The sequence below is a fragment of the Chelon labrosus genome, assembly GCF_963514085.1.
Source record: "Chelon labrosus genome assembly, chromosome: 16".
Lineage (NCBI taxonomy): Eukaryota > Metazoa > Chordata > Actinopteri > Mugiliformes > Mugilidae > Chelon > Chelon labrosus.
In genome coordinates, this window is record NC_140349.1 from 5,511,628 (window position 1) to 5,525,934 (window position 14,307).

The 14,307-nt window shown below is 42.5% G+C and overlaps 1 protein-coding gene across 1 annotated transcript; it reads right to left on the reverse strand.

Moving 5' to 3' along the window:
• Positions 1 to 1,751: 1,751 nt before the first annotated feature.
• On the reverse strand, positions 1,752 to 11,705 carry LOC311501620 (tubulin beta chain). The gene is made up of 5 exons (XM_084563560.1): positions 11,576 to 11,705; positions 7,739 to 7,847; positions 6,853 to 6,963; positions 6,304 to 6,548; positions 1,752 to 4,670 (listed from the first exon to the last, which is right to left on the reverse strand). Exons 1-5 carry the CDS (start codon positions 11,630 to 11,632, stop codon positions 3,858 to 3,860), a joined length of 1,335 nt encoding a protein of 444 aa, XP_084419686.1. The 5' UTR covers positions 11,633 to 11,705; the 3' UTR covers positions 1,752 to 3,857.
• Positions 11,706 to 14,307: the final 2,602 nt, after the last annotated feature.

Here is a 14,307-nt window from a genome sequence, read left to right on the forward strand (position 1 = left end):
GGATCCGAAAAATCACTGGACTGGGAGGGGCTCAGGAGTGATGGAAGAAACCTCTCTTTGTTTTTTGTTTTTTTCTTTCTCTTTATTTCATTAATCTCGTCCACCCCATCACCCCCAGCCCGACAACAACAGACTTCAATGGGAACGCATCGGGAGTAGCTGAAGACTTTTGGTTGGTGTCGGGTTTGTGGTGGATCTGAGTTCGGCTGTGCTCGGGAAGCTTCGTCAATAACCGTAGATCCTGGCTGGGAGCCACGAGGGAAGCACTCTGCAGTTTAACCTCGGGCTACAGTCCTCCACGACTCCTCCACGATTCTTAATCATCTGATCAGACAGAGCGTTAGAAAAGGAGGTCATGTCTAACTTTTAATCTTATTTCGACTCTTAATTGGCTATTAAAAATGGCTTGATTGTCCACGGTGTGTTTTTTTTGCATCATTACATGGGACTGAATTGGCAGGAGCAGCTGTCCAAGGTCCTGAATGTCTGATTTGTACCTTTCTGTTTGTGGAGCTGGTGCTGTCCAAGGTCCTGATTTATCTCAGCTAATTTCTCTGGACCTCATCCCCCAGCCTGCCAGAGGTCAAAGGCCTGTCCGGGCGCTATTTATAGTCTGGGTCATTATTATTAGGCATGAATTACAAAGACATGACATCAAATGACAGAAGATCTCTTACATTATTGTGCAAATGTGCTTTAGATCCTGATTGATTGTTCAGCCAGTGAGGCGTGTAATCCGTCTCAAATTCACACAGAGGCAGGACAGCGAGCCCAAACATACACCGATGAGGCATAACATTATGACCACCTTCCTAATATTGTGTAGGTCTCCGGTGTGCCTCCAAAACAGTTGTGACTCATCAGAGAATGGACATGGACCTTCTGAGGGTGTCCTGTGGTGTCTGGCAACAGGATGTTGTTAGTGGGGGGTCTTTGAGGGGAGGGTCCTCTGTGGATCATCCCACAGATACTCAATCAGTTTGGGATCTAGTGAATTTGGAGGCCAGGTCAACACCTTGTGCTGTTCTTCATGTTTTTTTAGTTGTTCCTAAAGCGTTTTTGTGTGTGTGTCTGTGTCAGGCTGCATCCTGCTGGGGATGGCTGCTGCCATCAAGGAGTGTCATTGCTATGGGGTGGGGGTGTCTGGTCTGATCTAGGTGGGTGCTACATGTCTAAGTAACATCCACACCAATGAATGCCAGGTCCAAAAGTTTCCCAGCAGAACACTGAATTGTCACAAGATGGTCATTGTTATTCTTGCACTTCTCCTGTCAGTGGTCATAATGTTATGCCTGATCGGTGTATATAAGAGACCTATAATAAAGACCCACAAGAGATGGTCTCTAATCTCAACATCAGAGTCAGTCTGGGATTCATGAAGAGACAGAAGACACCGAGACTAAATCCACAATTGATCAGAAAAGTAGTCGTGATTTTTGATGATTGTTTTTTTCTAATGTAGAACATCGTAGATTAGATATTTTTCTGCTTTGACCTGTTGGTCAGACAGAATGAGCATGTTGCTTCTTGTCAGTTATACATAATCCTTGGCTGGCAGCACTGGAAACATAACACTGATATGATGGGAAAGATACCTGATGCTTTGGGACTCTCACTCCATTCGGTGGTTTCAAAAGATGTCTAATGACTTCCTGGAAGCTGGCGCCGTGTACACAAACACACTAAAAGGTGATCGTCAATAATAACCGACAGCATTTCTTTTCCTACAAATGCCTTTTTTATTTCTCCCAAATGATTCACAGTCAACAGGATCCCAAATGAAACGGTTCCACAGGAATTAAAAAAAAAAAAAAAGGGTACTGACCAATAAAGCACAGAGAGACGTTACATGAACACAAAGACAACATGGCTGAGACTCACATACTGAACATGAATGACTTCTGGTTTGTTTTAATGCATAATGTAGTGTAAACATTTACCAAAAAAGTTAAAAAGTCATTCAGAAAAAAATAATCCACCTGGGCTTTTATTTTGAAAATACGTTTCAAAACGCCTTAATAATTAAAATGTGTAAATAACACTGTGAATTATTAACTATACTGAAGCATCTGAGGTTGAGATGTTGAACTGAATGTCGTGCGATAAATAGAACGAGGCTAAGAAGCAGAATCTAACGCTGGAAATTCTCACTGCGGTAAAACACGGTAAAAGATTAATACTTTAAAGGTCCCATATCTCCACTTTGTCATTATTTACTTGCCACCAGTTTGTGTAGAACCCCTTCCTTAGCTGGTTCAAACATGAACAGTCAGCCATGCATCATCTGACAGACCACTTCCTGGAGGGGGCGTGGCCAACGGCAGCTCATTAGCATTTAAAGCTACAGACACTGAAAGAACATGTTGGGAGCTAATTTAAAACCAGGCATTTTCCAGGCATCGTACAATGAACAATGTGTGCATGTAACACAGAACAGAAACATGTAACACACATCCTGGAGACATGCAAGACTTGAATTAACCTTTTTAAAATTATATAATATAGGACCTTTAAAACACACATTTCACTGGTTATTCTCAAAATTGAGCTTTATAACAGCAACGTGTTGTATTTTCAATCAGAAACTTGATTAATTTTGCTTTGGATCCAAATATTTTGTGGTCAACTGTGTGGCGATCATAAATAATCAACACTGTCTGCTACCGTCTCAAGTTAAACTCTGGCTTTTTCTTTTTTGAGCTGAGACCAATGAAAGGAGGTTTGGGTTCAGGCTAACGTGTTCTTGAGGACCTATAGGTTTTGAGTATCTGCAGCGTGTAATCCTCCTCAAAACGTTGGCTGGCGTCTGAGAAAAATCCCACTACCGCTGAAACTCAAGACTGTGGATTTAAGTAAAGTCCTGAATGAAGCAGGCATTTTGATTAACTGCTTTCCTGACACAAAATAAAAACTGATTGGCTCTTTCAATTTAGTCTTCCACAAACATTAAAGATGCTACAACATGAAAAAAAACCACATGTATTTAGCCAGTAAAAACCTTGAATTACATTGAGCATGACAATAGCAGTAATAAAAGTCTGATTATCGAGTTAACAAAGCGTATCTGCCTCAGAGAGAGAGAGAGAAAAACAAATACTGATAATTTCGTCTCACCTAAAACTGACATTCACATTTATCACTCAGAGTGGATCTTCATGGCTGCTAAGAAACGAACACTGATAAAAGTAATTAACACTTTTCTGCTGATGACGGAATGATTTCACATTAATGCGGGGATGAAGCTCACTTCCAGGTTGCAGCCTTGACTTCCTGCAACCGTCTTATCGTTTGATATTCTTGGATAAGTTGAGTAGGACATGTTATTGTCAACGAATGCCACGAGAGGCAGAAGATTTCATGTCCTTGATAACTTCTCTTAGGTTTTTTCTTGTTTATATACAAAGATTAAATCTGTCAACCGAATGTTAAATACTGTCTCTCAGGTAATGGAATGAAATTAAGGAGCAAATTTGGCAAAAATTGAAGAGGGAGTGAATATTTGTGCAATATTTGATTTAAATAAGTAATTTTAGTTTTTATTACTTTGCTTAGCAACAGTAAAATGTACGGTGTGAGATGACTACAACAGAAGGTCTTAGTATAAAAAAGATTCAGGGAGACTAGTCTTGATAAAACCGAGAACAGCATCACATGAAACTGTAAACCATGGCACGTTAATTTGGTCTTTTAATTTCCTTCTACTTCCATTCTCACCATCGTTTCTTTCCTTTCCTTTAACCGATTCCTCTCACAGCTTTCCTCATCCGTTCTGCTACACTTCGTCATTTCTTTTTCTATTTTTTTTTTTTTTCAATTTTTGTTTTGGTTATGAACTTCCTTTTCCTCCTTCAGACCCTCTAGGCATCCTCCTCCACCTCCTCCTCAAACTCTCCCTCCTCCTCGGCCGTGGCGTCCTGGTACTGCTGGTACTCGGACACCAGGTCGTTCATGTTGCTCTCCGCCTCGGTGAACTCCATCTCATCCATGCCCTCTCCGGTGTACCAGTGGAGGAAGGCCTTGCGGCGGAACATGGCGGTGAACTGCTCCGAAATGCGCTTGAACAGCTCCTGTATGGCCGTGCTGTTGCCGATGAAGGTGACGGCCATTTTGAGGCCGCGCGGCGGGATGTCGCAGACGGCCGTCTTCACGTTGTTGGGGATCCACTCCACGAAGTAGCTGCTGTTCTTGTTCTGCACGTTCAGCATCTGCTCGTCCACCTCCTTCATGGACATGCGGCCGCGGAAGACGGCGGCCACCGTCAGGTAGCGTCCGTGGCGGGGGTCGCAAGCCGCCATCATGTTTTTGGCGTCGAACACCTGCTGGGTGAGCTCCGGCACGGTCAGGGCGCGGTACTGCTGGCTCCCCCGGCTCGTCAGGGGGGCGAAGCCGGGCATGAAGAAGTGGAGACGGGGGAAGGGAACCATGTTGACCGCCAGCTTCCTCAGATCAGCGTTGAGCTGGCCGGGGAAACGCAGGCAGGTGGTCACGCCGCTCATGGTGGCGGACACCAGGTGGTTGAGGTCGCCGTAGGTGGGGGTTGTGAGTTTGAGGGTGCGGAAGCAAATGTCATAAAGGGCTTCGTTGTCAATGCAGTACGTCTCGTCTGTGTTTTCAACCAGCTGGTGGACAGACAGCGTGGCGTTGTACGGCTCAACCACCGTGTCTGACACCTGCAAAGAAAACATCAATGAATGTGGCTGAGAAAGATTCATTATCCACATGCAGGACATTTATTCTTCACTGTTCAAGACGACCACACAGTCTGCCTCGGCTTGTTTTAGGTTTACCACATCTAGTATATTATATCTTCATTACTGCTCCTTCATGTCTTTGTGGTCTTGCGGGATTTACCACCAATCAGCATTAAAGGTCAACAGAACTAATTAAGCACTTAGGGTCCGGTTGTGCAAATGTTATATTAAAATCTAGATTAAATTTGGTACTTAATGCAAGAACAGGCAGGATAATAATTAATTCCACAGCAGCTATTTGATCTTTAAACCAAATAAGAGACAAAAAGACCTACACTATATTGCCAAAAGTATTCACTCATCTGCCTTTACACACATTTGAACTTAAGTGACATCCCATTCTTAATCCATAGGGTTTAATATGATGTCGGCCCACCCTTTGCAGCTATAACAGCTTCATCTCTTCTGGGAAGGCTTTCCACAAAGTTTAGGAGTGTGTTTATGGGAATTTTTGACCATTCTTCCAGAAGCACATTTGTGAGGTCAGACACTGATGTTGGACTAGAAGGCCTGGCTCACAGTCTTCACTCTATTTCATCCCAAAGGTTGAGGTCAGGACTCTGTGCAGGCCAGTCAAGTTCTTCCACACCAGACTATCTCATCCATGTCTTTATGGACCTTGCCTTGTGCACTGGTGCTCAGTCATGTACTGTAGGAACAGGAAGAGTCCATACCCAAACTGTTCCAACAAGGTTGGTAGCATGGAATTGTCCAAAATCTCTTGGTATGCTGAAGCATTCAGAGTTCGTTTCACTGGAACTAAGGGGCCAAGCCCAGCTCCTGAAAAACAACCCCACACCATAATCCCCCCCTCCACCAAACTTCACACTTGGCACAATGCAGTCAGACAAGTACCGTTCTCCTGGCAACCACCAAACCCAGATTAGTCCATCAGATTACCAGATGGAGAAGCGTGATTCGTCACTCCAGAGAACGTGTCTCCACTGCTCTAGAGTCCAGTGGTGACGTGCTTTACACCACTGCATCTGACGCTTTGCATTGCACTTGGTGATGTATGGCTTAGATGCAGCTGCTCAGCCATGGAAACCCATTCCATGAAGCTCTCTACACACTGTTCTTGAGCTAATCTGAAGGCTACATGAAGTTTGGAGGTCTGTAGAGATTGACTCTAAAGAAAGTTGGTGACCTCTGCGCATTATACGCCTCAGCATCCACTGACCCCACTCTGTCATTTTACATGGCTGAGTTGCTGTCATTCCCAATCGCTTCCACTTTATTATAATACCACTGACAGTTGACTGCGGAATATTTAGTAGCGAGGAAATTTCTCGACTGGACTTGTTGCACAGGTGGCATCCTATCACAGTACCACGCTGGATTTCACTGAGCTCCTAAGAGCGACCCATTCTTTCACAAATGTTTGTAGAAGCAGTCTGCATGACTAGGTGCTTGATTTTATACACCTGTGGACATGGAAGTGATTGGAACACCTGAATTCAATTATTTGGATGGATGAGTGAAGACTTTTGGCAATATAGTGTATCCGTTATGATGAGACATAAACGCAGACCAGGCGACGATATTTCATTACCTTAGGAGACGGCACCACACTGAAGGTATTCATGATGCGGTCGGGGTACTCCTCTCTGATCTTGCTGATGAGCAGGGTTCCCATGCCGGAGCCGGTGCCTCCCCCCAGGGAGTGTGTGAGCTGGAAACCCTGCAGGCACTCGCAGCTCTCGGCCTCCTTCCTCACCACGTCCAGCACCGAGTCCACCAGCTCTGCCCCCTCTGTGTAGTGACCTTTGGCCCAGTTGTTTCCAGCTCCACTTTGACCTGGGAAAGAAAAACAATTAAGCCGGCGATTATTAACATTGTAGACTACCGTAAGGGCAGGCGCGGGAAAATAATGCAACGGCTTGATTTTGATGATTCGTTTTGGAATGAAAGCATCGTACCTCTCAGTAATCAGAGGTGGTTTTTATATTGGGATTGTGTGTCATTTTGTAAAACGGACAAGATGTGACTTTAAAACACAAAATAGTCGTGCAACGGAGATGCGTATTTAAAAGCTGACCTCTGACCTCTTGAGGAAAGAAGGCAGCATTAAACACTCCTCTCCGGCAGGTCGTATTCTTACCGAACACAAAGTTGTCGGGCCTGAAGATTTGGCCGAAGGGTCCAGAACGGACTGAGTCCATGGTTCCGGGTTCCAGGTCGACCAGGATGGCTCTGGGCACATACTTCCCACCTGCACACACACACAAACACAGATAAACCAAACAGCTTTACGACGCATGGAAATGTAAACCTATTAGACATATTACACCTGCAGTAGACGCAGGATTTCATTCACATACTCCAGTAATAACAATATTTGAGGGAGTCTGTCTAATGCAGGCAGAATTGTCCATATCGTGTCCCCTCAAACAATATTAGAATTATATTTCTCACTTCAGCAGATAAATAACAAGCAAGAATATGTATTAATTAAAAAGAAATGATAATAAGTGAACCATTTACAGATTATCAATGTACGGTGTTGCAGCTGGTGTGGATTGTAATACCTTAAGTGGCCACAAGGTGGTGCCAAATATTATAAACCTACAGGAAACTCAGTGCAGTATTTTATTTATTAGTATTATGTTAAAAACCATTTATTAATTTTATAAATTAATCAAGAATGTAATATACAACTATACTTTAACAACAGTGCAGTTTTACAACATATGAAGTCGTAAAATTAACTTCCAAGGTCTTCAACCAAAGTTTAAGAGTCTCTTTGAGGCAGTATGTCCCTCATAATAATTCTCTGCATGCAAATAGCTGAGCATATCAATTTCAAGCCTCTCAGTAAAACATCAGAGTCTCCTTAGGTCTGTATTTTTCTCTTTTTCTGTGCTGTTCTTTGCTGTTGCAGTGCACCGGGTTCTCCACAAGAGGGGGAGCTCTCATTTCATCAGATCAAACACAGATCTGATGAAATGAGATGTGCAGTACAATCACAATACAACAATACAACCTACCAGTGGCTTCATTGTAGTACACGCTGATCCTGTCCAGCTGCAAGTCGCTGTCTCCGTGGTAGGTCCCTGTTGGGTCGATGCCGTGCTCGTCGCTGATCACCTCCCAGAACTAAATTAAAACACGCACATCAATGTTAGGTTGTAAACTCAACGATCGTCTGTTTGCTTTATAACACCAACATTTAAATGTAATAAAATCTGACGTTTTAACGTTCGTATGCAAGTCTGGACACGTGAAAACAATCAGATTTTTTCTGGGTTTGAAACCTGAACCAGTCTGCAGCTGTAGCCGATACAACGCTCTGTGATTCACTGATGTTTTTCAGTCACATTTCAGGACACATGTTTTACAAAGAGGTATCTGTGTGCGTGTGAAGGCCATAACTGTGGGTCAGTTCAGGAGAAAACAGAGTCTTCTGTCCTCTCTCCACGCTCACATCTGATTACCTTTAACTGTCACAAGATCGCCTAAAAACAGCAGCATGTTTTATAAGACCGCTGATTCTTTGAAAGTGGTGAAAGAAGGTTTTCTGATCGTGACACTGATTACACTCACATGTAGAGTGTGTGTGTGTTAAATGTACGAGCATGCAGCAACCTGTCACGACTCAAATCCGTTGCTTTTTCACCCAAACTGGGTGTGAAATTAGAAATGACGGCCACCTGAAGTAAATCCACTGGAAAATAAACAGATTACCACACCGTAGATGTCACACAGTTTCAAACACATGCAAGTGTCGCAGAGATATTTAGTTTCTGCCGTCAGGAAAACCTTCAGGAAAACACCAGCTGAGAGAGTTTTAAATGTTTGAGACCAGGACGAGACAACAAAAGGAGGAAGTACTGAGGGCAGAATGAAAAACAGGGACAGCTGTGTCACAAAAGAGGACCGGAGGAGTGTGTAAGATTATTCTGTACAATGATCAGCCACAACATTATGACCACTGACAGGTGAAGTAAATAACACTGACCATCCTGTGACAATTCAGTGTTCTGCTGGGAAACTTCTGGACCTGGCATTCATTGGTGTGGATGTTACTTAGACATGTAGCACCCACCTAGACCAGACCAGGCACCCCCACCCCATAGCAATGACACTCCTTGATGGCAGCAGCCATCCCCAGGAGGACACCAAAAAAAAACATGAAGAACAGCACAAGGTGTTGACCTGGCCTCCAAATTCTCTAGATCCCAAACTGATCAAGTGTCTGTGGGATGATCCACTGGTCTTTCCTGGCTGCATCTAAGAGCGTTTAATTTGCAAGGAATCGAGTAAATGCATGAATAATGAAAATAATCCTTCATCTATTCCAGGTTAAATAAAGTTTTTCTTTCAGGCATCGAAAGGCTGCACACACTAGACGTGACTTGTGACGTGACCTGGCTAATTTGGTTACGTTCATCTGACAAATTCAATCTTTAGCTATTTATTTTTATGCGTGTTATGATTTATTGGTGTATGGTGGATTTATTATGCACTGTCCAAACCCGTCCAAACAAAAAAAAGTGCACAGGTGGACACCCGACAGCGAAAAAAACTTCCACAAAGACAACTGGACCCTTTGCCAACAAGTCCAGTTGTCTTTGTTTTGGCCTTGCTTTCGGAGGCTCTTCCACGCTACTTGATTTCAGCTCTGATTTTAATTTGTCAGTGAATCGCACACTTCGGTCGTAGCGACTTCAAACACCAAACCGCCTCCTTCCATTTAGGGGTCAGCGAGAGCACAGCTTTCTCAGAGGATTCAGTCGGCCTCGTTTCTACAAGCTGAGACGTAAACGCCAAATTCAGTTAAGGCAAGAGCACAGGCTGTCACAGCAGCTCAGTCAGCTGACCCTAATCTGTGTATATATGTGTGTGTGTGTGTGTGTGTGTGTGTGTGTGTGTGTGTTTAAGGGAAAGAGGGAAGGATAAGCAGGGAGGTTGGCACATCTACGAGGCTCAATGTGTGTGTGTGTGTGTGAGAGAGAGACAGAAATAAAATCTTGTGTTTTAATCTGTCCCGTTACAGTCTTAGGCCGTCCCTGAATACATTCCCTGTTTGGTCACCGTGGCGACGGGCTGATGAGTTTCATCTTTTCTGGACAAAACTAACACATTCACAAAGGTACAATAAGGTGAAATTACAAAATGCGCCGGCCCGAACACCTAAAATCGCAAAACCCGGATAAGAGTTGAGGTGAAATCTGTGTCAGACCGCCTCAGATTTAGTTTCAGTCGCATCAGTGAGACGTCACCCAGCGCTGCAAGAGACCAGAGCAGATTCCGGTTGGATTGGAGAAGTTGAGCGAGCGCATTCAGGCAGAGTTAATCCATTGTGAAACAGGGATGACCTCAGCCTCAGTAAATCCTCAGTAAATACACTTGTCTTCTCTGATCAGAGCCATTGAGCAGCGGAGTCACCCCATATGCTGCTGCCACCACGCCTGCTGTTGTTCCCCCCGGGGTAACTGCTGAATAAAATATGAGTTTAACTGTATTAAATTAAAGCTACACGAGGATTCAGACTCTCGAAACTAAACTGGTCGCTGGTTCCAAAGTTCTGCTTGTGCAATAAAAGCAGATCTTGATACAAGAGCATGATTCTTTTTGTAATTGCATCTGCAGACGAATCTATAAAATATCTTTCTGCAAATTTCCATATATTGCAAAAAACAAATGTGCTGTCTTCTTTAACAGATGCCAGGAACTAGTGAGCGTTTCCAAGAATCGGCTTTAACGGAGGAATCCGTCAGCTGTGGATGCGTGAGAATTAAAACTGCTGCAGAAAGCGCTGCAGTAAAATGCTGATAAACAGAAAGCATGTGTCAACGGGGATTTCAGGGGTTCCTCCAGGTTTTGTGGGGGGGTTGACCAGGACCGGGGCCAGCGCATGTGATACACTGACTGGAAAGGCGTCTATTTAAATGACCTCATCTGTGCTTTCAGAGAGCAGACACTGAGCCACTTGTTATCTTCTCTCCCCCCACACTCCTTCACCCTCCTCCCGCTACGTTCCTCTCCTCTGCCTCAGCAAATTTCGCCTTTCTTTTCACTCTCTACTCTCTCTTTTTCTGTTGTTTCTTCTTTTTTTTTTTTTCCTATGACAAAGACTCCAGCTCAACAGGCAGCCAAGACAGCAGCTGGCCCCGCGCGTCCGCTCAAGTCTGGGAGGCTTCATTAATCACGGTTCAGTGACCTTAGTCACTGTTTAGTCAACACGTTCAAATGTGTTACTGTATTCCTGTGCAGGACAATGACGCGGAAATAACACTACAGCTCAATAGTACACTTATTTTGTCACATTAAAGTAGAACATTTAAATATTAAACTTTATATATAAGACTTGTTGTGTGTTTTGGAACTTCTTTATGCATTTTGTGGTACTTTTACAACACATCCCATCACCAAGACGTATCAGAAGTAGTTTACTTTTATCACTTAACAGTATTTTTGTAGTTTTGTAGTTTATCGGCTGTATTATAAAAGAATGCAGATAAATTACACTGAAAACAAACACAACTCGGTGCAAGAAAGAAAGAAAGAATAAACTTATGTTATACTCTAACCGCGTCTGTGAAAAGAAGAAGACTTGGGTGCAGACAATAGGGATGGGTGGGTTCTGGTCCCGTACAGAGAAATATATAGAAAATAATGTTCAGTGAGACAGAGATATTATACAAACTATTTGTTATTTCCTTTTTTTTAATGAATATTGACTGAATCTGTGACAAGACAAACAAAAAAAGCCCTTTAAAAAAGTTTAAAGGGGGATAGTTTTGCATAATTGGCTAAAAGTACAATAAAAAGGTAATTAACAATAAAAAATAAAGTGTTTTTTTCTTATTACTTCTTCTTACCTTGGCACCAATTTGGTTCCCGCACTGGCCGGCCTGGATGTGCACGATCTCCCTCATGATGGATGGTTAGTTGTGGGTGAAAGTAGAGTGCGGAGGAGATCTGGAGGCGCTGTTGACCCACTGACTGGACACAGACAGACTAATGGGCCGTGGGAGGACTGAGTCTCAGCTCAGAGGGGGGAAAATGTTTGGGACGCAGCCGTCACGTCCTCCGCGCTAATGATTGGCTGCCGGGGCTGCGGCTCCGGCGCTGATTGGCTGGAAGGCGGGGGTTCGCTGTTAAAGGGGTCTCCTTGTCTCGAAGGCAAGGACCGGAAGAAGAGAGGGAGTGCCGGGTTTTGTCATCACTGCCCCGTTGGAGCCCCGAATAAAACAATGCAGAATAGAATAGAATAGAATAGAATAGAATAGACCTTGTAGATCTATATTTTCTATTATTACTTGTTCTGCTTTTCATTTTCTGTTTGCATTAAAGTTATATCGACAAACAAATATACTTTTTTGCCCTTTTCTTAAAGTAAATATATATGGGTCGAAATTGACCCGTAACACCATAGATGTTACTATAGTGAATAATATTAAAATGAAAAAAAATTATAAAACAAATGTATTTAAGAGATGCGCTCTAATACCCTCAGTAATAGTCAGGTAACACCTCTCTTGAGGTTCATTTGTTATACAATGTTATTAATTGAAATCGAGGGGTATACTGACAAAGAAAGGCCCAGAGGTCCACACTAAAATATTAAAACCAATATTTTCATGGATGATGAAGCCTAACAAGGTAACCAAGAGATGAGAAACAAATTGGATGATAAATATATATTTTTTAAATGTAATTTACAGCTGATTTAAGACACGGGTCGAGCCGTTAACATATGGGTGGGTTGTGAAAGCTAACACAGGAGCAGGGTTAAGTACTAATTTGAGATACTTTTATGTTGCTTCTCTTTTCTTGCTATTGCCATTCATTTCAAAGGGAAATACTGCAATAGTAGTTTTTAAAATAGCCAACATCAACTCAGTCTAAGTATATGATATGTGAGGCTATAGACTGAGAAGACTATTACCTTTTTATATTAAAGTACCTTAGTTTGACAGTATTTGTGAACAGCTTTCACTTTTTGTATTTTGCAGAAGATTTACAGTAGCCCACAAGTAAATATATGATCACCATCTTATTAAATATTTAATATAATATTAATATCTGAAAGACAAACTATTAAAACAGACCTGGACATATTGACATCTGCATTTCCTGGGTTTTATGCATTTAAAACAATGCACTGTATATATTTATAGTTTCCCAATCAAACGCCTATTATGAAGTCTGAGAAAGGATAGTTAACATTTAAAGAAATACACAGTTCTTCACAATAAATATTAAGAAATTGTATGAATTGGACCATATTTATTTGTGTGCAACATGTCTTTCTTTCTGATGGCGAAAGGCAGAGTCAGATTATTTGTTTGAGTAAAAGTAGCAATGCCCAACCTGCTCCATGTGTAGTTTGAATAAAAGTGAACATGTACTGTCATTTCAAATTTACAGACTGCCCGGCTGAAGCAGATTCTGACTATTTTAGACTTAGACTTAGACATTTAGATTTACATCAAAATGAAATTTTGCACAGCAGGAATACTGACAGAAACAGTATATACAAAAATAGAATAAATATAGATGAAAACTTTTGTATAAAAAGATAAATGGAAGATAAATATATTGCACAATTTGATTACAGAGTAATATTTCATGGAAATACTGCACAGAGGTCCTTAGCAGAGCAGTCCTGTGTAGGTGTGTGTGTGTGGGTGAGGAGGGGGGAAATATTATAATGAGTTAAACAATCTTATGGGATGTGGGAAGAAACTCTTGTTGAACCTGGCTGTTCTGCTCCGTAGGCTGAGGCACCTTCTTCCAGAGGCCAGCAGCGAGAACAGTAAATGGTGCGGGTGGTAGCGGTGATGTTTTGAGTCCTTGTCAGAGAGTGTTTCTTTGCAATGTCCTAGATGGGAGGAGATGAAGTCCCGATGATTTTCTCCTCGGTCACCATAACATGTCACTACCCTCTGTAGGGACTTCTAGTCGGAAGTCTTGGCCAGAGAAAGATGCAGAGAGACACGTTCCTTACACCTCTTTTATCTCAGCGTGTAACTGCAATAAACCCATCCATTTGCACACTGAGAAAATAGTGAGTACACTTGAAGTAGTGGGCAGCAATCCAAGTTGCCCAGGGAGCGGGTGCCTCCTCACATTGCCTAAGATCAAAACTGTGCTCAAATACGGTACTTGAATAAATTCTGTTTGTTACTTTACACCACTGTTTACTTTATGCATGAGGGTATTTCTCAACCCCATTAGCAGTGAAGCAAACAAACTGAATCAGTTTTGCAGTTTATTTATTTTTATTTATTTATTTTATTGTAGTTGCAGTTCCCGACCGCGCCACTAGATGGCGGTGGCGCACAGCTGGACCGATGGGCGTGCTCAATAGAATCCGCCGAGCTGCAGACGTTCTGTTTCTATGGTTCATCCACTGACCGCATCATCAGCTGGTGTTTTACGGGAACTGTCGTCGCCTGCGATAAAAATAATTTAAAAAAAAAAGCAAATAAATACGTTTATTTTAACAAACATAGACCGATAATTATTCTTCAGTTCTCACTCCATCTAAACGAAACGGTAAGTGTGTGATCATATTCCCCCTTTCATCCACATCCATCCTCTCGAT